This window comes from Eupeodes corollae, chromosome 2, assembly GCF_945859685.1.
Source record: "Eupeodes corollae chromosome 2, idEupCoro1.1, whole genome shotgun sequence".
Classification (NCBI taxonomy): domain Eukaryota; kingdom Metazoa; phylum Arthropoda; class Insecta; order Diptera; family Syrphidae; genus Eupeodes; species Eupeodes corollae.
The window spans coordinates 28971313-28995242 of record NC_079148.1 but is presented as its reverse complement, the minus strand read 5'-3'; the positions used below and the strand labels follow the sequence as shown (position 1 = coordinate 28995242).

General features: G+C 31.7%; 1 protein-coding gene across 13 annotated transcripts in view; it reads right to left on the bottom strand.

Annotated features, from left to right (window-relative positions):
• LOC129944690 (serine/threonine-protein kinase tousled-like 1-B) overlaps positions 1-23930 on the bottom strand; it is a 251720-nt gene that overhangs the window by 65388 nt on the left and 162402 nt on the right. Inside the window, exons 1-2 of one of the 13 annotated variants that reach the window (XM_056054307.1) lie at positions 16851-17164; positions 13592-14228 (exon numbers count right to left, since the gene is read on the bottom strand). The exons of 5 other annotated variants lie outside the window; for them this stretch is intronic. Coding sequence is in view for 6 of the 8 variants with exons in the window: in XM_056054297.1 (XP_055910272.1) it covers positions 11088-11243 (156 nt within the window). In the remaining 2 variants the exon portion in view is untranslated. Of the gene's footprint in view, positions 1-11087; positions 12609-13591; positions 14229-16049; positions 16155-16632; positions 16825-16850; positions 17165-23930 lie in introns of those variants that run through there. 7 more of the 13 variants (XM_056054303.1, XM_056054305.1, XM_056054304.1 and 4 more) reach the window with 7 other exon arrangements.

Sequence of the window (23930 nt, the reverse complement as noted above, 5' to 3'; positions counted from 1 at the left end):
AAGATTTTCTAAAAATACAATGTGTGAAATATATGCTTTTAATTTCTGTGTCTAATCTAGCGAACTGTATTGTAAGTTTAAGTTGTCCGTGTCATTGACGAAAATATTGCTATATCCATATTGTAGGTAGGTAAATGGTTTAATCAATTTAAAATTAACAACAACAAAACAAAAAACGACATCTCAACAAAACAAAATATTCAATAACTAAAAGAAAAGAAACAAGATAGAAAGACAACAGCTAGGTATACATAAAAATTGAAACGAATGTGCTAACAAGAGGCAGAGGGCACACGAATAAAAAAAAAAAAAAACAATTTGATGTTCGAATTTATTTTTATAGCAAAACAACGACAAGTTTAAATATGTATAGTATAAGTTAATTTATATATTTATATGCCTGCTGTTATGATTGCACTTTGGATGGGCGTGATATTGACATTTACGTCATCATATAAAATAAAACCATACAATTGCGATTGCCCAGATTAACAACCGTTATAAATGTGATTAAATTAAATTGTCCTGGCAAAGTTGAAAAGTTAAAACAAGGGGGATAATTTTGCAAAAACAAAGCAAACAAACAAATCAAACAAAGCAAGAAAAAGGAGAATGGAGGAGAATAAGAAAATCAATTTTCTAGAAGGACATCATGTATGCATGACTAACAAAAAAATGGCGGCTATAACGAAATTGGAAAAGAAACTAGACTTTGTGAGAAAAAAGAAAAAGAGTTCCTTAGCTTCTCTAGTAAATTGTCTCCAAATGTGCAATAAAATATCCCCTCAAAATCAGAGGTCCGAATTCAATTCACAATAATGGGCATTTGAAAACGAAGGAAAGACAGTGAGTCTCTCGAAAAACGGACAAATAATGAAAAAACGCTTCATATTTGGCACAAAATTGCATACACCTTATTTAAAAATAAAAAAAGGAATATTTTGTAGGTATCTTAGTTATAAGTTCAAGGTTTAGGCAGCTGAAGTTTGAAACCAGTTTTTTGTTCTTGTTTTGCATACACGAGTATAGAACCGTTTAGCGAGCTTCACTTCCGACGCGTCCTTAGGTCTAATTTGAACTTTGAACTTTTGAGCACGAAATCAAGAATTTCTGTACAGAGAAACGGTATAAAGAAAAACTTTTCCAAATAATTATATGATTGTTAGAAATATCTCCATAGCGTACTTTGAAAGGTCTTAAAGGAAGATACAAAAATATAGGGTAGGTTGGCATACATAGACATACGAACGACCATACATTAAAGTTGAAACCTAACCTGTAACTTGTTTTAAATGCGTGTTAGGTTAATCTTGTTCTTTTTTTTGTTTGTCGATTGTTAAACTCTAACCCTCTATAATATCCGTGGGTTGAAAATGTGCGTCATGAGTATTTTTGTTCTTAACATTTCTATTCTATTCGAGTGGATTCGGTAATAAATTTCAGATCCTTAGCCTTTTGTAATTTTTTTTTTGTATAGGTATATAATGGGCATATAATGTACATATGGATATATTTTGTGGTATATTTGTTTTTATGGTATATAAGTATTAATAGATGGTTGTGTATGTGTTCAATATTATAATGATGGCTTCCTTAGCTGAATGGGTGACACGAAACATTTGTACCATTTTCTTAGGTAGGTAGAGAAATTAAGTCGCATATATCTACCTATATGTCAGAATTAAGTACTTCACCTATTACGCATTTGTGATTTGTACCTATTTCGATAAAATAAAGATTACATATGAACATATGAACTATATTTATAGAAACTTGTTTAAAAATAATTTAGAATTTGCGCGTATCGAAAGAAGAAGTAAATATCAACGTAATACCTTTGATGCATTTCACATTTTACTAGAGATTAAAATGTGACCCCCTGGGTCAGGATATTATTGCCTATATTTTTTTTGCTAATCACCTTAGTTGGTTGATATGGTTTTCTCGCTTTTCAGTCAAGTGCAAGTCGATCAATTAAAAAATACATATTTTTTGTTTGCTAATCGTCCTCGCTCTAGAAATTGTTTTTATCATTCTTTTGAAAACCCAAACAATACGATTTATCACCCTTACTCTTAAGGTTGTCATTTTGTATTTTTTGAGAATTGGTAGCACTGGAGTTTGACACCCGTGAAAGTCAGCTGTCATTTGAAGTGTCAGTTTATAAATAAATTAATTGGGTGGGGCATCAGTCCGTTGAGAACTAGGGCCTAGTGACTTACAACTCTCAACCATTCCTGTGTGCGGGTACTGTTGTCAGTTGTGTTGAGGGGACCTACAGTTTTAAGCCAAATCTGAACGGCAAATTTGAGAAAACACTTTTCATGAGAAGACTTACTCTTGAAGAATTCTTGAAGAATTTGTCAATTTCTCGCAAGAGGTAGTTCCCGTAAAAAAAAACTGTCGAAGTGTCAGCTACTTGATTAATATGGCCGAGCGACTAAACAAGAGATCGTTTAAATTGTGAAGACATTTGAAGAAGAGTTTACTACTGATATCGAAAGGCCTATGAATAATGCAATCTGAGTCGAAATTTTGCGTCTGCAAACGCATATTTTGCTGATGATCCGAAATGTTCTTACACCTGTTTTTTTTTACAGATGAATCAAGCTTTTTGACTTGGACAATATGTGGTCCCAGGACAGGACAAAAAGCCGCCTAAAACTACTTAATATGGCTTTATTCCATGTAAAGATTTCTGGGGTCGAAATTTCATGTTTTGAAGATAACGTTAGATATGAAGTTTAGCAAAGAACCGTGTTAATGCCACCTCTAGACGCATTAAAATCTAGAATTACTCATGTTGTGAGTGAGATATAGCCCTAAATTTTGCGAAAAAGTGGTTAAATATAATATTTAAAAAAGAGGTTGGGATGCGACCCACACTGATAACTTTCCATCCCGTCTGTCAATTTGTCTTGCTTATTTGTCTATATGTACTCTTATCAATTTTTACCAAATTTGCGTACTATTTATTGTAGATTTTATTTTTTATGAAAACATGGGCTGTTGGATTTTTACATAAAAATAACTGAATATCGAAAACAATACTTTCTGTGAAATAAAATAAGTTTGAAGCCAATATTTTTATATTTTTACCAAGTTTTAGTATTGTTTTTTTTAGAGTTTTATTTTTTGTAAAAAAAACTGTCAGTTCGATTTTTCAAAATTATATCGAATGTTGAAAACAATATTTCTTATACGATAAAATTAGTTTGAAGCCAATATTTCAAATTTTTGAAAAGATATTTGAGTCGAAAATCAATTTTTACCAACTTTTATAAATTTTTTGTTTAGGTTTTTATTTTTTGTAAACAAACTGTAGATTCGATTTTTTTTAAAAAATGTCTGAATGTTAACAACAATATTTTTTGAAAGATAAAAGTAAATTAAAGCCAATAAAAGAAAAGATATATGAGTCGAAAATCATTTTTTAACAATTTTTATTAAATTTTTTTTAAGTTTTTTTTTTTTTTTAAAAATCTGTCAATTTGATTTTTCTCAAAATTTGTCCTAATGTTGAAAACAATATTTATTATAAGATAAAATTAGTTAGAAGCTATTATCTCAAATTTTTGAAAAGATTTTGAGTCGAAAATCATTTTTTACCAACTTTTGTTAATTTTTTTTTCGGTTTTTAATGTTTTGTAAAAACTGTCAATTCCATTTTTTTCAACATTTTTCAGAATGTTGACAACAATATTTCTTATAAGATAAAATAAGTTTGAAGCCTAAATTTAAAGTTTTTAAAAAGATATTTGAATCGATATTCAATTTTTACCAACTATGAGTAATGTTTTTTTAGATTTTTATTTTTTATAAAAAAAACTGTCAATTCGATTTTTTTCAAATTTTATCAGATATCAAAAACATTATTCTTCGTTGCACGAAATTGTTTTGGAGATGAAATCATATTTAAGTCGTAAAATATTGGAAATGACAATTTTTTTTTTAAAAGTTTTTTTTTGATTTATTAAAAAAACCGTTAAATGGATTTTTTTCAAAAAAATATACTTCTTTGATATCACGTTACAATATTTTATATAAAATTTAATTCAAGTCTCTAGCGTTTTTAGTTCGTAAGATATTAAGGGTTAACCAAAATTTTCACCTTTTTTCAAACTGCTATGGTAAAAAAACCACCCACGCAATTTTCTTGAGAGTCCTTTCTGCATCTTTCTGCCTTATTGTCTTTATAACAAATTTTATTTGAAATCGATATCTCTTCTGGTTCTTGAGCTATGGACGACGAAAAAAACGTCGCGAACGTAGGTAAACACGCACGCACAGACATCTTTCTAAAAATCTTTTATTTCGACTCTAGGGACCTTGAAACGTCAAGAAATGTCAAAATTTGACAAATCGCACCCATTATAATAACTTCCTATGAGAAGTTGAAAAAATCAAATGATTTTCACATTTTATAAGAGGGTCCAAACTTTAAAATGAAATCGAATTTTCAACACAAATTTATCATTATGATCCGTTTTTTTCTGAAAAATCAATTACAATGTACTTTAAAAAGGATATTTATCAGTGCCTTAATATTCTGTGTTTAAAAGGTAAAAGCACTTAAGTCTATCTATCGAAAAATAAAGCAGGATATGAATATATATACAGTTATTTAATATAATATAATGTTCAATAAATGTATTGATTTTTTTTACTCAAGTGCCTTTACTAAAACAACTTTTATAGATTTCATTTACTAAGTATTCAAAGATGATCTCAGGTCAGTTTAAATGTTATTGTGATTTAATTTGTATTCTTTTGTTATTCACCAAATATGATAAAACTTCTTTATTCAATATAAAAAATTTAGTTGCAGAACAAAATGTATGGTAAACTATCTTAAGTTGACATAAGCGATTTTACTTTTCTGATTAATATCGAACTAAAATTATTTCTGCCTCTTATCTAGTAAATAAACCAAATTGATACATAAGACGAATCATTGTCTACTTAAGTTGTGTTACCTTTTGCAAAAACCTACGAATTAAACTTAAGATACTTAACAAAAGGTCATAGCTTTCTTTTTTCTAAGGATTTGGAAACAAGTATAAAAAAGGAAAATGGTTTGAGGGCGAAAGGGCCTTTAAGTCAACTTAAGAGCGTTAACTTTTTGAGTACAGATGTAATTGAGATCGATGTACTGCAAGGTTTTGACTGCTATCCCATTTTTTAGATTGAGCGACTTTTTAAGATATTGTACACAAATAAATATGCAGAATTTTTTTGGTACAGACAATCAAATTTGTAAATAAAAGTACTAGATTCCTTTCCGGGTTAAAAGTAAAGAGTACTAAATACTCAGTTTTTAGTTCTCTTCGTAACGAAATACAGAGAAGACTCTCATCCAAGAATAATTAAGAATTACTTATTTGTATATATAAATAAAATCTCCAGTTTTAGTCCAAATCTAGTTCTAACATTTTATAGTAGAATATAAAATTTTATTTTATTTTTATCACCATCATAACTATTTTAACACCCTGTTTAACATTGATTTACATCGTAGTTTAACCTTGTAAGTATGTATGTACTGTACATACATATCCAAATCTTTTTCTCTCTATTTATTTATTTTTGTTTTTCTTAGGAAATAAAAGGTTGTAATTTTCAATTATTGCAACAAGAATAATGACGATATTATTTTAAAAATCTACACGTACTTATTTTGATTGTTTACATATCTCAAATAATAAAAAGAATTATATGTAGGTAGGTCGGTAAATGCGTGTGTATAGGTATGAAATTTTGCGAATTTTTGTTCATGTACACAATTCGATCAAAATGTTCTCGAAGTTTCGTTGTGTTTCGTTTCGTTTTTCGATTTAATTATTTGATGCGTATTATGAATTTTATTCGCCCTTTTGGTGTCTATTTTTATAAAACAACAGATTATAAGCGATATATTGATAGAGGGAAATGTAGAAATACGTCATCACAAATACAAACAAAGTATTATTTCTGCAGAAGACGAATACATAATATTTAGGTTAAGATTTCTCAAATACGTCACTGTAGATATGTATTTTGATGGAGGGTTTGAATTTAACCTTTAAATGCCTTTCAATTAAGAACAAGAAGACTTTGTTTCAAAGAAAATTGTATGAATGATAAGTTTCGTAATTTTAACTCAGAGTTAAAAATGTTTTCACATGTTTCACAGGTACATACAATATGTGATTAAATTTAAGGGGTAAACCTCTTTATCGACGCAATCAACAGATACAAAATGTCTGTCAGCTGTCAAATGAATGTTACTTAAAACCAACGCTTGTTCAAATAAAGTTTTCTATACTTGGTATCACTCGTCCAATAAGACAGTAGAGTTGTCAGTTCATGATTAGGTACTTTTTTAAATTTTGAAGTTGATAATTCATAAATCGTAAAATAATTGAATATAAATTAAAACCAAATTTTGATATCAAAACTCAATAGAAAGTCGAATGGTGTCACTGTTAATGCAACCAAATATTGAAGTTGTATGTATGTATGTATATACCCACTGTTGAAATAATATTTTCACCGCACTGCGCCAATGTGTTGTCGCCCCTTTCATGGTCCCCATCTCACCAACAAACTGTGGCTCTATTCATAAATATGTATAAAATTTTGCCAGGGTCTAACTAACAGTTTCCATCTCTATGCACACGCTCTAGTTTAACGCGGAGTACACCAACTATAGGTATGGCTGCTTTTCGTCAATTCTTCTCCGTTTTTGCAATTGCTTGTCTCCCATTAAACACACACGCTCCATCCATATGTACCCCTTGATCCCTCTAAAATGGAATATAGTGGTGTAGAGTTGCCCATTTGGACGATACACTATCGGTAACAAAGAAAAACAACAACAATTCCACAACTCCAACAATATAAGCGACACAAAAATATACCCACTATCATCGACATAGTTGTCGCTGCCCGCCGCGCCGGCCGTCATCATCGTATAAAAGGCGACGAGCGGCGTTGTTGTCCGTCGCGGCCGACCGTTAAGCTCTTTTTATCGATTTACTTTATAAACCAAGTAGGTACCTACATACATATATTTATTTTATACTCATACATAATGTACAAATGTATGTACAACGTTGTACATACTTACACTGAGTATAGAGTTTTCTTTTCTTTTTTAATTTTAGTTTCCAACTTCTATACTATAGCCATGCAGAGATTTAGCTTGTTTGCCTATTTTTTATTTTGGATTTTCATCATGGCTGCTTTTTAGTGTAATTCAGATTTTTCGCCACATTCAAACATCGCCATCTTTAATCAAACTTCAAGTTAACAAAAAAAAAAACACAAGAAAAGTCAGTTTAGTTTTATAAATGAAACTGCCACGGAAACGGAAGACATCCCTGTTTAAGTACCTTTTTGTTTTGTTGCTGATGTTAAGAAATTCCAAACTATTCCTTAAAAAAAATAAAGGAACTGTGGGCCACACAAAGAGGAGATTAGGACAATTATTATTATGATTGGAAGTGAATTGGATTATTTTCTTCGTTATGATTTGAGAAATGAAAAAAAAAAATGTAATTTGAAACTTTTTAGACTAATTTTTGTTTGTGTTCAAAAAAGAAGAAAACGTGATTGATTGGTGGATTGGTAGGTTCCTGGGCAAGAAATAGAAAAGAAAATGAAGGGTTGAATATACATAAATACATATGTACATAGAAAGAAAAAAAAAAAAACAAAAATCATAAAAGACTGGTTCCAAAATCTAAAGGGTGTTTTTTACAGGTATTAAACTTTAAAATTTTATAAGACAAATATGTTTTTGTTTAATTTACATAACATCTCTTTAATTCGAAAGAAAATCAAATAATTTAAATATGATTTCTGACACATGACTGCAACAACTGGCTGGGCCGTAATCTAATCTGAGGGTCTAATTTTCGATGGCCTAAGTATCCAATCGTTTCGGGCTTAAAGGCGTAGACTAGCGACTTCAATAAATTAATTGTGGCATCACCTGTGCGACATGTTGAGCCATCTTCTTGAAACCACAGGTCTTGTTGTAAATAAGTCAGTAATCATAGCTCGACTACTGGTATTGCCGTAAATAAGTTAGTAATCATAGCTCGTTTTAAAAGAAATACGGACCAATTATTCCAATAGCTCATAAAGAATACCAAATAGTTAGTTTTTGTGATCATCACTCAAAAAAAGCCAGTTTCCTTTATTTGCTTTTTGTTTTATAATAAACGCACACTCAAAGGGATATACTATCCTTATTATGTAGACACAGTGTGAGCACTAGGAAACAGAGAGAGAGGGGTTGAAAGGAGGTGTCGGTGCACATTGGTTTTGAATTCCTGAATATTGCAATAGCTGGGAAAGACAGAGTGTGGCAAGTAATTCCACATTCGCATAGTACGGCTAAAGAACGAATCTCTGTACTTCACAGTACGACCGACGTTGGACTCGAGGGTATATTGATGAGTGTTCCCAGACGCGCGAGTATTACGGTTGAACTGTTTAAGGGGAGGAATGCAGCTGGCTATTTCTCTAGAGCGTAAACCATTAAAATAACGGTAAAAGAGGGAAGACAAGAAACATTTCGACGATGTTCGAGCGACGTAAATGATCTTATTATAGTAATATGACCAATCAATCTAAATGCTCTACGTTGAATACTATCCAAGAGGCTTAAGTAGGTAAGTTGCAGGAGCAACTGTATCCTTTTAACGAAAATTGAGCTTAATTGCAAAATTTTCTTTTCAAATTGAGATCAAAATATACCACTAAAAAAACACCCGTCATAAAAAGGGAAATGAAAATTAAGTTATTAAACTTTTGAAATCAGAAACAAAATTATATCATATGCGTTAAAAAACTACTTCAAAGTTAAAATTAAAGAAGCTACCATTCTTATTAGTAAGGCTGTTTTTTTCAAGAATATAATGAACTCAAAGAATCTTAAGAGATGTAACCCCTTAAGCGATCTCATAAAAAAATTTAATAGATGCAATTAAGAAGAACGCTATTTAGCCAGCTGTCACTTTTGAGGTGTCATCTTTTAATATTTGGCAAATAAAAACTACATTATTTCACTAACATAAAACAAAATGGTTAAAAAACAGTTCACACTTGTGCGAAAAAAAGTTTTCTTTTTTAACCGTGTTATTTTTCAAAGAGGTTATCCCAACAACTTAACACTTTTTTCTTTGGGGCCACATAAAATGCTCCACAGTCAAAAGTTATTATTTATGTTGGACTTGGAGTTTTTCTGAATTTCGAAAATAAATAAATAAATTGGGTGGCGCAACAGTCCGTTGTGAACCAGGGCCTAGTGACTTACAACTCTCAGGCATTCCTGTGTGCAAGTACTGTTGTCAGGAATAGAAGGGACCTACAAATTTAGGCCAAATCCGAACGGCTATTTTGAGAAAGCACTTTTTCATGACAAGATTTACTCTTGAAGGATTTGTCAATTCCTCGCAACAGGCAGTACCCGGGAAAATTTTTTTTTTTTAAATTAAGATGGCACAGGCAGGGATTGAACCCAACACCATGGTATTTTTTCGCTGTTCGGTATTTTGAGATGCAATAGTAAACCATAAGTATTAAACTTCGCATTGACTTCAAAAACATACTTTGCAATAAAATAAATTTGAAAATGTATGTTTTTTGTATGGGAATACGCTAAAAACCAAAGGAATTAACTTATGGTACGGAATAATTTAAGCAAATATGTCTATTTTCGTTCCTATAGTGGTTCAAATTCTTACTTACAACCATTCTTCTACAACTTTTCCAAACTGAAGTTTCTATTCACTAGATCTGTACATGAATGCAATCTTTGGCGAATGCAATCTTTAGCTAACGCAATCTTTGGTGAGTGCAGTCTCTACAGATACATAGAATGAATGCATTGGATTCACTTTTGGATTCAGACTTAAAATTTTGCAATCCCAAATTAAAAACATTTCAATCTTGGAAGATAATGCATTTGTTTGAAGCCTTTGCTTTCAATTTAAGGTCTCTCAAAAGTCAAAAGTTCACTGGCTCATCAAAAACGCACCCTTTATCAGTTTTACTTATTTTGACTAATTAATCTTTGTTTTTAACTCGAAAGGACATAGATAACTTCCTTCTACAAAAAACTACCCTTTTAAGTTATACTTAATTTTTATCAACATACGAGATCTTTATTTATAGTACTTCCATACAAAAACCTCTGACACGATCCATATCCACAAAATGTACTTAAAATCAGCTGAAACCTCTCACATTCCTATTTCCAACTTTATCATATTCTATTATAGTCGACAGGCGCCAGCTGTCATTTCAAGTAGGTGGATATATAACCAGAATGTGTATGTATATGTAAATATGTTCTGGGTTTACATAATGTAGTTGTTGAACTTTGATATTATAACAATATTGTCTGTTTTTACACCTTCTAAGTAAATAAAATAAAGTTTTTTAAGTTCTTTTTTTTTCAAATTTGAATTGTTCAAAAAACAAAACAGATGAAAAAATATTGTTGGTTTGACAAACAGAAATAAAACGATCAATAGAAAACAAAACAACAGAAGTAGGGAGGTAAGGTAGTTTCTATATCTATATGAGAAACTCTTGATTCAATTTTGAAAGTTGTATAGTGTGTTACAATTAAGACAAACAACGATAAGTTAACAACCGTAGCTCTAGGCAACAACAAAAACAACGAATGACGAAAAAAAAAGTAAATTTTTGACCTTGAAATTAAACAAACTGTTATAAATTTTTATTCAAACAAAATAATATCTAGGGTGAGTACATATAGCCATACATACATACAACACTACTTATATACAAAGACAAAAACTTAGGTACATAATGTACAGACAAAATTTCATACTTGACAATCGCAACCTTATAATATTTTATTATATATAACTAAATGCTGTCATCACCTAATCAAGAAAAATATTTGTTCATTTGTTCGTTCTCAATTAAAAATGATTTAAACTTATGGTGTTTTTGTTTGTTTAAGGCATTTTCTTTATTTAAGACTAGGTATGGGATATAAAATATATTTCTAATCTATTTTCATTATGTTAATAATTTTAGTTTATTAAATCTATAATAAAACTCACATAAAAATCTTTATAAAATAAGTAATAAATCCCATTATTGTTGTTATTGGTGTTGTTACTGTTGCTATTATGTTGATGATGTAGTAAATGTTGATGATGATGAGGAACAATATCAAATTGTTGAGTTTGAGATTGTTGATGGTGCCAATTGTGCATGACAGCAAATAAATTCCAAATGCAACAAAACACAAACTATTGTGTTTTATAATTAATAAAACTTTTTTTTTTTTGTTATTTTGTTTGTTTTATTTTACACGAAATATTTATAAATTATTTTATTTTCATTCTTTTTCTTTTTAAAATTTATCATGTGCACATAACACTATTCTTTTTTTTTTCTCTGTAGGTTGGTAGGTGGTAAGAGGTACCTACATATTTATCATATTATGTATATAAGAAGCTGTGCAAGTAGTATACACATTCATTTGGGGATTGGTAGGTATCAAAACTATGTACACACTACTTTTTCCTTTATTTTTTCTTTCGGTAGCACTGATTTTTCTTCTTCATTCAACTTCTCGCAATGCAACTGCACATTTATTTTTTTTTTGGTTTAAATCACAATGTGTAAACTAAGCCACCATTTTAATAATTTCTATTCACAATTGCACAATAATAATTCAAATCATTTGAAAAAGTAGGTAGGTATATGTGACAGCTGATAAAATTTATGACAGTTGCATTAGAATTCACTGCACTCTGAATTTCGAATGGTAAATTATAAATCATCAAGAAAATTAGTTTGAAACAGACAAACAATAAAATGGAAAGAGAAAAAATTAGAAAGCAAAATATGCTTAAAGATTCCACAGACACACGAACGAACACACTTTTTTTTGTTTTATTGTAAATCACAATAATTTTTCTATATTCAATGAATGAAGGCAAAATTAAGGAAGAAAACAAATAATTAATAACTATGGCTGTAAAACAGCAATTCAAAATTTAGAACAATCACCAAAACGCTTGAGTCATATTCCGTAAAATATTCGCACAAAGGTTAGGTTACAATTTAATTAATTTTATAATTTTATTAAAATCATAAAACCGACAACATCGGGTGAGCGAGTATGAATTCGTGCGCACTACTTTTTTAGTTTTGCTCTACTACAAGAGCACTCTACTATTCCTCTTCTTCCCCGGGGGTAGGTACACAGGTCTAGGTATGGCAGATCTAGGTACTATTCGTCTGAATGTTTTCACTGCTGATTCGTTTATCTCTGTGCAATTCCACTGACACTAATGACACCAGCGAATTTTACACGAAATTTGTTTTTTTCTTTTTGATTTATCAATATTCCAGCAGTGTGGTAAGTATGAAATTGGTAGGTAGACACAATTCACCTGTGTGTAGTGTGGTGAATTGTTTTGGTTTGAATTTAATTTATTTTATTCAATTATTCACTCTCTCAACAATGACCGACCGGATCCGTTCCGTTTGCACGAACGTTGTCGTGGTAGTTAATAAAGTGACAAAAAATGTACACAAAACTGCAAGCACCACCGTGATAATATTATAACTATAGATAGGTAGATACATATATATCTATACATAGACAAAAAGAAGCAAGGAAACAAGATGACGAAGAATAAGTAGATGAAGAAGAAGGAAAAGAAGTATAAGAATTTAAAAAAATCGACAACAACAAAAGTTTTAAGTTGTACAAAGTGTTGTTGTATAGTTGCGATGATGTTTCAAAAGAGAGAACAACGAGAGAATAATAAGCGGAAATGATGAGGAATATGAACAAAAACAAGACCGCACCAATTCCAATTCCAACAAAACCAATACTTGCGCCAACTAAACATACTATACTCTAATATAATATAATAAGATATGTATATGTATCTTTTTTTTGTTTCTTAACCAGCAGCAGCAGCCAGCCAGCAATCCAGCTATATCGAGCCATCCAACTATACCTTCATACCTATCTACATATCTATAGGACTACCAAATGGGCCATTCGACAGCGAAACCAAAAACTACAACAACAACATCAGTAACGAAATACCAACAATAGGCAGTGACAGGGCGGTGAAAAGGGGAAGTTGGGGCAAGAAGCGAAACGCAGCTCTTCAGGAGTAGGGGAACATTGAAAAACCTACTCAAGAAAAACGAACAGAAACGACAAACAAAAAAAAAATCAGGAAAAATAATCCACCAAGGAGGAGAAAAAAAAACGCAAGAACAACATGTACATTCCTTTAAATATGGTTTAGGTCTAGGATAGATGTAATATTCTTTAGATACTATATCTTTTCTGGTGCTTACCGATATAGCTTAGGTTTAAAGGGGATAGGGGTAGGTAAGTCAACCCACACACAAATTTAATCTGCATACATTTTATTTCCACATTATGACATGTTTGAGTAATAAAATTTCTTAAAAATATATAATTTTTCTTTTTCATTCTTTAAAAAAAAATATATAACTTTCATAATGATATACATATGTATGTATGTAGTATGGGTAGTTTATAGGAAGGTACATTGATTATACTCACATATAAATAGCATGCGCTCATTATTATCCAGCTGCTGCTACATTTTCCATTAACGAATTAAACAAAATATAGATGTGTATAGATGGACGAAAGTAAAGATGGTAGGTAGATAATATACAAAAATTATAAATACTGCTGCTGTTGATGATGATGATGATGTTGAAAACCGATGGTTTTATACACGAATCACTGTGTGAAAGGAGATCTACAACCAACAACACAAAACCAAGTACAACAAAAAATACGAAAACGGCAGATGACACACAGAATTGAACGCAAGAAGTACGTTTTTCTTTGGAGATCGAGATGTGTTGAAAGGTATAGGTAGCAGTTTAAGATGACGATGATACGCGAACATAAAGTTCAACTACTTTTCAACACTTCTACCTTTTTTTTTTTACAAATTTTAAGTTTTTATTTTGTCCACTTCTTTCTTTCTTATTATATTTGTCTTTTATTGATATTTTTTTTTTTTTTCAAATTTCTTTCACTCACTTCTTCTTGGTTCCTGTTTTTTCTTATTTTTTTTTTCTTATTTTCTTTCAATCAGGTAAACGAAAATACACTATCTTATGAAGGATTATCCTTGTTTATCTCTTTTTTTCTTTTATCTGTCATTTTTTCAGTTTACATGAATCTAAACATTTAAACAAAAAAAAATCATTATTAAATTCACTCAAAATAACAATAACGGCACAAATGACGAAAACGAAAATGACAACGATCAAAAAAGTATAAATTTGGCAATATTGTTATAGAAACGATAATCGATTTTGAACAAAAAGAAAAAGAATACGAAAGTATATAATTTTCGAGGTCAAAAACGATGAAATCACATGAAACAAAAGATAATATGTGTAAGAAAAAAAAAACAACGCGAAACGTCAAATAATCAAATCGACGACAATACACGAGAATATATACAGAGCAAGCAAGTAAACTGGGTGCGGGTGAGACAAGAGAGACAGAATATCAAAACAGAACATAACAAAAAAAAAATCAATTTCGAATTCCTTAGATACACTTTTTGTACACTCTCTGCTGCTGCTTATGCCTATCATATGCCTAAAGCTGAAGCCTCACCTCGGCCTTACAGCTCACCTCATCTAACCATGAATTCTTATACTCTCGCTTCATCACCGCCGCCGCTACCACCACCACCGCACCGCCCGCTACCACCTTTGTTACCGGTGTCCCCGGTCTGGTAAGCAGCAGCAGCAGCAAATGTACAAAAGTTTAATATGATTGGATTTGTTGCTTGGTTAGGGTATATAATGTAGATACTTATTATTCTGAGAAAATGTCTTATTTTTTTTTTTGTTTTTTTTGCATTTAATATGTTGGTGATTTTTTGTTTGTACATTTTGCACATGAAGGAGAATGAAGGTACCTACATTACCTACATACATCTTTCTACTTTTTGTCTTTGTCCAAAAATAAGTGTAGCTTCTTCAGCAATTGAATAAATGGTGAATAAATTTGCGGTTGAATTTGATTTTTTGTATCTAATGTCTGAAAACATTCATTTTTGTATATTACCAAAATGGCGCCCAATGCGGGGTCCCTTAAAATCATTCAAAATCAACCACACAGCTTAACATTAAAACTTTTCAGACGTTTTCAATAACAATTCACTTAAAAAAGGTTTTTTTCTTAAATGGCGCCCAATGTGAGATCATTTTCTAAAAAAAAAAAACAGTTAAATACGTTTTCACTTAAATTTTTTTTTTAGAGGTGCAATATGAGGCCTGTAGGAATATTATTTTCTCTCAAATTTCAAATTAGAACTAAAATGTAATAAATTTATACTAAGTGGCGCCCAACGTGAGACCCTTTTATTTAAATTGCACTCGAACTCAGAACACAGTTTTAGAGAACTCGAGGAATAGTGTTTTAACGTACAATAAAGGTAGCCGCCTCAACGCTAAGCATTGAAAAAAAGAAATGGACACCAATTTAAATTCTTAGAGTTTCTATTATTAGACACAAAAACATGAAAGAAAATAGTCTAGACTTCTGAGAGAGCATATAAACTATTGTTTCAATACGATAAAAAGTCAAATAAAATATTCTTTAAATTTTCAAAACAAAAACAAGTAAATGCACTGTATTTCACTTGATGCATTTATATGCATGTCCCTAAGTGGCGCCCAACGCTTTGGCAAACATTTGATTCTTTTTGTTTAAATTTGTTGTTTCTCTGTAGCAATTCTTTTGAAAATGTTTGCATTGGAAAAATGACAGAAGAAAAATGATTAAAATCAGCCTAACTAATTGAAATCATCATCAATTACAAGCCATTAGCACAAAAGCTTAGATTGAAAATACCTACAAGTCTAAAATTAAAATCAATTCAATCAACACCCTTCAATTTTGTTTCTACACACTATATTATGTACGTACTCTTGATTAAGCAATATTTTCGCTGACACAATCGCAAAAACAGGTATTTACATACCATGAAAGTGATTTTGTTCTTTTAAATGGCGCCCAACACATTCTTCTTTTTAAATAAATTTCGCATTTAAAATTTTTTTTCGGGCTATTTTTGCCAACACGGTTTTAAATTTTTAAACAAGCACAAAATAACCTTGCAATTTGTATTCAGTAAAATTAACGGAGACTTAATTAAATATGTACACAAAGTAAAAACTGTTAATTCATAATTTCTATTATTATTTTAACACACTTAATAATGTCGTTTGTTCGATAACAATCTTTTCTATATACTAAGGCTACATAATATTCTTAAAACACTAAATTATCGTATAGACTAATTTTATTCAAACCTAAACATTCATCTTCGTATTATTTAATTTAATTTCAGTCAGTTTTTTTCGTGTCGTGTTGTTGTTTTTGTATTTATCCCTCTCTTATCTCATCATTGTTACTAACACTCGAAAAATCAATTAAAATAAAAGCTCTACATCATCATAAAAACAGAAAGAAAAAAAAATTATCATAAAAATAGTCTTGGGGGATGTTTGTTTAAGATCGAAAACATACATATGCCTGCGCAAAAAAAAATATAAATTGAATACCTTCACGAAAAGCAAGCAAAATTTATAAGTGGGTAGGAAGGTATAAAACAACAACAAATAAAATTATAAAAAGATGGCCGCGTCAGTCTCACTAAATACAGAATAATACAAAATTAAAAAAAAAAAAAAAAACACGACGACGACGAACAAAAACACAAATAATATATAAATTAATCGGTCAAAATAAACCGATTCCAATTCTATCTCTATCGACCAACCATTCGACCGGACCGACAGAACAGACAGGCAGACAGTTTTTTAAAAACAAAAATAATGTACACACAAAACGGGAGTAAAGTTCCGAAATACGTAATACACCCGACGTAGTACCGAATACGACTACTACCAGGCTGCCAGCTATAGTTTTTACCCGCCACCGCCATCAACGATTACAATTCTGTATAATCTTCACAGTTTTGCTCGTCTGATTTCGGTCGGTCCTCGGTCTGGCTCTGCTGCATAGTCAAGTCATTCGACATCAACATCGACTTCGACGTAGACGACAGCGACACCATAAAACCAGCACCAATACCGGGAATAGCCGGAATCGCGCATATACAAAATACTCCGTCATCACCATCATCATCACCACAGAATTCAGTTTTTCCCCAGCCCCCAACTCTCCCCGAGAGTCATATTAACTCTCCTCATAGTTTACCAGTGCCACACTCTCTGTGATTCTTCTATGGCAAATGCATTCGTTCATATTTTTGTTTTCATTCCATTTCGTTTGTTTTTGTTCTTCTTATTCTCTCTCTCTGATTTTCTGCCGTATTTTCTTTCGCCTCTAATTTACTGCGAAAAACAGCTGTGTGTCGGAAGTCGGAGTCGTGCCCTCTAATCTAACAGCACACACCACAAAGCCCCAACTTGCCGGAATTCGAATTGGAATTGCACACACAATTAGATAGATAAACTCATCGAACCGGCCGCCTGATTGTTCTCTCTCACTCTCTCTCTCTCTTTGTTGCTCTAAAATTGTCTCTGTTTACACTCTGTGGCTCACTTATCACCGCTTATCGTTGTTCTCTTGTTATTCGGTTGCATTTTTATCATACTCTCTCTTTTTGTTGAACCCAGTTTGTTGTTTCATTCAACAAAAGAAGTGTGTGATGTCAAGTGGCTGTGTATCTGACAGATACGAGAGCAACAAACAAGTTCGATAGCAGTTCGATGACCAGCACAGTGGCTCCACTACACTATAGCGGATGACAAGTCACAACACAACCTGTCAGCTGTTCCGATTCGGATTCAGATTCATTCAAAACATTTCAGCAGAAGGTATACCCAACCCACCCCGGTATTACATACTCATGCAGTTGTATGAGTGTGTTTATATTTTTATGCTTACCGCCGCTAGGGGGTGCCAGAGGGGCCGGTGACGTCGGTCGGCTATGCGAAGGCGAACCAAAACAAGAGAGCGAGCGAATGGAACATAAAACGCAAGCAAGATTTATTATCTTATCCCAGAGGCCAGGCCAAAGAAGGTAGAATTCGATGTTCGAGGAATATGCTGGGCGAGCATAAAATTCAGTTAGATTGAGTGAGTTAGAAAATGTCTGTATTTTCAAAGCGAATTCCGAAAAGCATCGAATTATTTACAATATTTTGCAAAATACTGGGACTTTAAAGGGAGAATGGGACTGTGCCGCTACCGCTACCGCGGCCGCCCTCCGCATGTGTGGTGTGATGGTGACAGACAGCGCAGGCAGACCGAAGCCGAAATCAGCAGCCAGCAGCGAGCGCTATAAAAAGCAAGGTAACACAGAAATCTCAAAGCCGCCAATGTAACAGGCGCTCAGCGTTTATAGCAGCCATGTTGCTTTTTCAGTATTTGGTGGTTCGTTCAGTTCATGTTCGTAGTTCGTGTTCTGTTCTGCGTGATGGTTGGAAACTTGGAATTGGAATTGCGAAATGTGCGGAATTTTCTTCTTTGCACTTGGATGAAGGAAAATTGTTTGAAGAATTAGATTTTTTCTCGTCGTCGTCGACGTCTGTCGTTTTCGTCTGCTGTGTTGTGTTGTGTTGGGATTGCGATACGGCGGCTATGGCAGTTCGATGCAGACAATTTAGTCTCTCCATCGCGCATTCTCTTTTAATACAGTTCACAGCAAAACACAGTTGTCGTCGTTTTCTTGTTGCCTTCGACGTTGTTTTTTGTCGTTTTTTTCTTTCTTTCTTCCTTCTTTTTTTTTTTTGCCTGTTCATTTTTGGTTTCTCTTTTAATTGAGTTGGATTTTAAGCAATTAAGTGTAGATAAATAGACTTTATTTGTGGTTTATGTTAAATTATATTTATAACCAGCTTAAAAATTTTGTATGACTAATTTGAAATATTTATTTGAAAAATATAAACAACAATTTTAAGATACCTAAGTTAATCATTTGGGTGTAGATAAATAAATCTATTTTTATGAATATGTACATAAATAATTTTATATTTTTGTAAATTTTTGTTTTAAGAAAGAATTCTTTTTATAGAAAAGAAGAGAAATGAAAATAAAAATAAAAATGTCGGAAGGTGTTTTAAAGCTTGAAGGCAACTATGAGACTAAAATGGGTACCCAAATTAGAATCGCATAATACTGCGACTTCGACGACGACGACGGAATGTGTATCTATATAAAATAAATTACAACAAGTAAAACTATATAAATAATATATACATATGTATAAACAAAATGTGTATAATAAAGGAGGTGTAGGTATTGTTTTATAAGTAGTTTGTTTTTTTATTTTTTTTATTTATTAAATTTTATTTTAAGGTTTGAATGAGTTTTGTTTTTGTCGGTTGGTTTAATTTTTATATGTATGGATGGTATGATAAACGTGTGTGTATTGTGGTGAATTATTTTAATGTACATACATATTTTATTTGAGAAGTAGGGGTAAGTGATTTATGAATTTGTGAACACAGAGCGATAGGCAAATGAGTTTACAATTTATAAATTAATCATATTAAAATAAAATGAGATCGACGACTGGGTCGCATGTACCTGTTCGTAAAAATTTAAGTGGCATAGGTATATGGATTTTTACGGTTTATTTAGATATTGCTTTTAGTTGTTTTTAAATTTTCTAATAAATACAAAAATAAATAAAACTGAATTGAAGTAAAAAAGATCTTAGGGCCGAAAGACATTAGCATTAAGTGTTATTGTTTAACTTAGAGTGTCCGTATGGGACTAGTAAGTTAGTTGTAAGTTATGGTTAATTAGGCTAGTTTTATGAATTTTTGTCTAGCTTTAAGATAGATTTTAAGATTGAATAAAAAAAAAACGGTTTATTAAAACTAGAAAACTTAATCTTTCATACTTAAAGAAGTCAGTATGTACATATATTCAATACTCTGATTGTTATTCAACACTATTTTATACATACCTACATTGAAGGACAGGTAAAAAGCGACTAGGTCGAGACTATCTAGGTAGGTACCAAAAGTAATAGAATAATAATAGAATAAAGGCGATAACTTGTCTAAAGTACTGCATTAAAAAGCGACAGTTTTTTAAAAGAGGTATTTAAAATATAAATGTTCAACACACCCTCTTTTCATTTTTTGGTACAAACCTTCATTCTATAATGAAGTTTGCAAATATGAGTGATTATATAAAAGCTGGGTAACTTTTGAGGTTATTTTGTTTACGATAGTTATTAAATCAAACAAACATATTCGGGTGCATATGATAGCTAATCTAAATAATATATTGTTCCCAATCAGGCGATTTTGAGTACATTGTAAGATATTTCAAAATTTCAGAATTTGACTGACCCCCTGTCACTGACGAGGTTAAATAGTACTGATACAAGTTATACACAGTTTTGAAAGTATTATAATGAAATTTAATGCAATTAAGTCAAAATTATTAATAATGATCACTTAAAATCACTTAGTAACAATTATTAATATGTAATACTGCGAGAAAATACTATATAAGTTTTCAAAACAGACTTTTGACGTTTAACATCTTTTACTATTTTCAAATAGTTTTAGTAAGTATTTCTTAGTAATCAACATACAAAATGAAAAAGCCAACTGGGACGGTCTCAACGAATTCTTCAGGAACTTTAACTGGTCACTATGCTTCCTCGATAGTGACGTGGATTCCAGCCCAGAAATGGTAACAAATTTAATTCTTTGTGGAATGAAAAATGTATCCCGAATAGTGTGAAATCTATCAAACCCAAAGAGAACTCATGGTTTGATTCGAGTTGTAAAGAGGTTATTAGGTTCAGAGAGGTAAGTTTTCGTTGTTATAAAGCCAACCCGACTGAGGAAAACCGGAATAAGTTTAAACAAGCTAGAAAGACCTGTAATAGTTATATTCGACGAACCAAATTTTTGCAGGATCAAAAATTAAGGCAATAAATACTACAATGTCCCAAAGGTAGTACAAATTTCTGGTTGTACGAAACACCACGTCATCCTTGGTTCCAATGCTCGTCCCTATGTAAGCTCGATTGATAAAGCCAATTTGCTTGCAACACATTTTGCTGTTAATTCGACGCTACCGGATAGTGTCATGAGTCCTCCTGTTCTTGAGAACGTAAATGATTCTATGGGACGAATCTTCTTTCGCACTCGTGCAGTCGCAAGAGTACTGAAAGACCTTGACATACACAAATCCGCTGGCCCGGATAGTATTCCCCTATTGTTCTGGAAAGGTGTTCTTCAACGCTGGCAAAACCACTACGTAAGCGTTTCCATCTGTCCTATTCATATAACAGGTGGAACATATCTTTACATAGTTTTGGACAAAGTAAGGTTATTGCACTTTATATTTCAAAAGCATTTGATAGAGTTTAGCACCAAGCTCTCTTATCGAAAATGCGTGCTTTAGGTATTGATGAATCTCTTCTTCGTTGGATTAGAAATTACCTTTCTAACCGTTCAACACAAGTTGTATTGGATGGATTCAAGTCTGAAAAGCACAAAATAAATTCTGGGGTTCCCCAGGGCTCCGTTTTGCCTCCGACTCTCTTCCTTATATTCATAAAAGTCTTTTGTCTGTCACTTTTAATCCATTAAACTGTTTCGCCGACGACAGTATCCTCAGCTTTTCATATTCGTTTGTAGATTCACATCTTTGTCCTTTGGATGTGGAATTTCAACGGCAGCGTATGATAAGCTCATTAAATTCTGATCTTGACAGCATTGTCTAATGGGGAATCAAAAACACTCGCACTTCTAGAAATGCTCATCAGTTTACCCTTGAGCTCAATTTCGGGCGTACTGTCAAGTACAGAGATTCTTTCTTTAAGCGCACATCGATAATGTGGAATGCTTTGGCCAACTCTGTTTTTCCCTCCCATTTTGATGTTCAGAACTTTAAGACCAATGTGCACCGGTATCTCCTTTTAAATCCTTCCCTATTTTCCTAACGCTTTCACTGTGCTTAAATATAAACATATAAAGGGTACTAATAACCCCTTGAGTGCTTGTGAATAAAAAAAAAATCTAACTCATCTTAAAAGTGATCATGAAATGATGAACAATAGCATGTACTGATGCCATAGGACTGATGAAAAAGATGAAATTTGAGATTATAGTCAGGACTAATGTTTTTTTTTTGTAATTTCGAATATCAACAAACTACATTTTAACAATTCAAAGTCTAATATGAATAAATAAAAATGAACTTTAGATTAACAAAAACAAAATAACGACTGACGTGTTGACTCGCTTGGCAAGTGTATAGACAACAAACATAACCCAAACTCTGGTATAGTTGTGGTGGCCGTCTAGCATAATTTCTTAACGTCTTTTATAAAGTTTAATGCATGGCAGGTGAAGACATAAAACAATACAAGAGGATTTTTTTTTGAAAAATAAGTAAAAAAATGAACATTTTTGTAGTTCTTGTGCGTAGGGCTGGCATGCCAAAGATCTTGATTTTAATTCATGCCATCTTAAGTTTTTGTCAGGGCCACTGCCTCTTTCGAGGAATTTAAAAATCTTTTAAGATTAATTCTTGTCATAAAAAGTGCTTTCTCAAAATAGTTTTCCGGATTCGGCTTCAAACTGTAGGTCCCCTCCATCCCTGACAACATAATTCGAACACAGGAGTGGTTGAGAGTTGTTAGTCACTAGGCCCTTGCTCTCAATAGACTTTTGCGCCACCTTATTTATTTTTACTGAACATTTTTTTAAACGCAATATTAAATTAAGAGATTGAAGATTTAAAATTTCTCTTTTATTGAAAGAATTTACTTATCGATTGATTTTGAAATCTGATTTTTTTTTCTAAGAAATAAGGAGGAATTCAACTCCAAAGTAAAGTAGAGAATTTTTCAAAAATTCCAAGCGAAAATTAAGTGATTTTTAACAATACTTTTCAAATCTAGTGATGGCAGGGTGCCTATTCACCAGAGTTGTAAAGACTGCAGTCTTTTGGGTAATGCATTCAATTAAGTCGCAGTTAATTAACTAATTTATTAAATGTGAGTTAATACTGCGACTGTGGAAATTTAACTGCAAAAAAAACAGTCAGCAGTCAGTACTTACTTTTTGACTTGGCAGTTAAAAAAAGCAGTCAGTTGACTAAAAGTTAATTAACTGCAGTTCTTTTAACTGGTTGTAGTCTTTTTAGTCAGCAGAAATTTGTTTAAACTGGTGTATTAGAAGTTTTAGTCAGTAAGTCTTTTTACTGCAGTTAATTAACTTTTAGTCAATTAACTGTTTTTTTTAACTGCCAAGTCAGAAAGTAAGTACTAACTGCTGACTGCTTAGTTACTTTTGTAAGTTAAAATACTGAAGAAAAAAGTCTTATTAGTGACTTAACTGCAGTCCCAAAAAGACTGCAGTTTTTATAACTCTGCTATTCACGTTGATAATTTACTTACTTTTGTTGTTTTAAGAATGATATAATGTTGTTTTTAGAATGATACACTTTTTAAGGTAACTAAGGTGCTTTAAATCTTCTTCTACGCTTAAAATTTTAACTATAATATCAAGCGCAAAATATTTCAAAAAATTTGTTTAAATTGTGTCGTTTCAACGAAAATTTGTTGCATAACTATGACACAATGTTAAATTAAGGTTATATAAAACAAATACATTATCCTTTTTTCTTATAAGAAAGGGTATAAAAAAGCTTATTCTTATTCAAATCGTATTAAAGTTAGATTTTTTTTCATAACCATGTATCTCTATTCATATCTAGGTTTATTGCATTACCAAAAAAACAAACATCCTTATGAAACGTGTGCTGATGACGATAAAACTAGAGAAAGAGAGAAAGCAAGACTCTTAAAATTGTAAATATGAAAGAGCACAAAAACAAACAACAAAACAAGGCA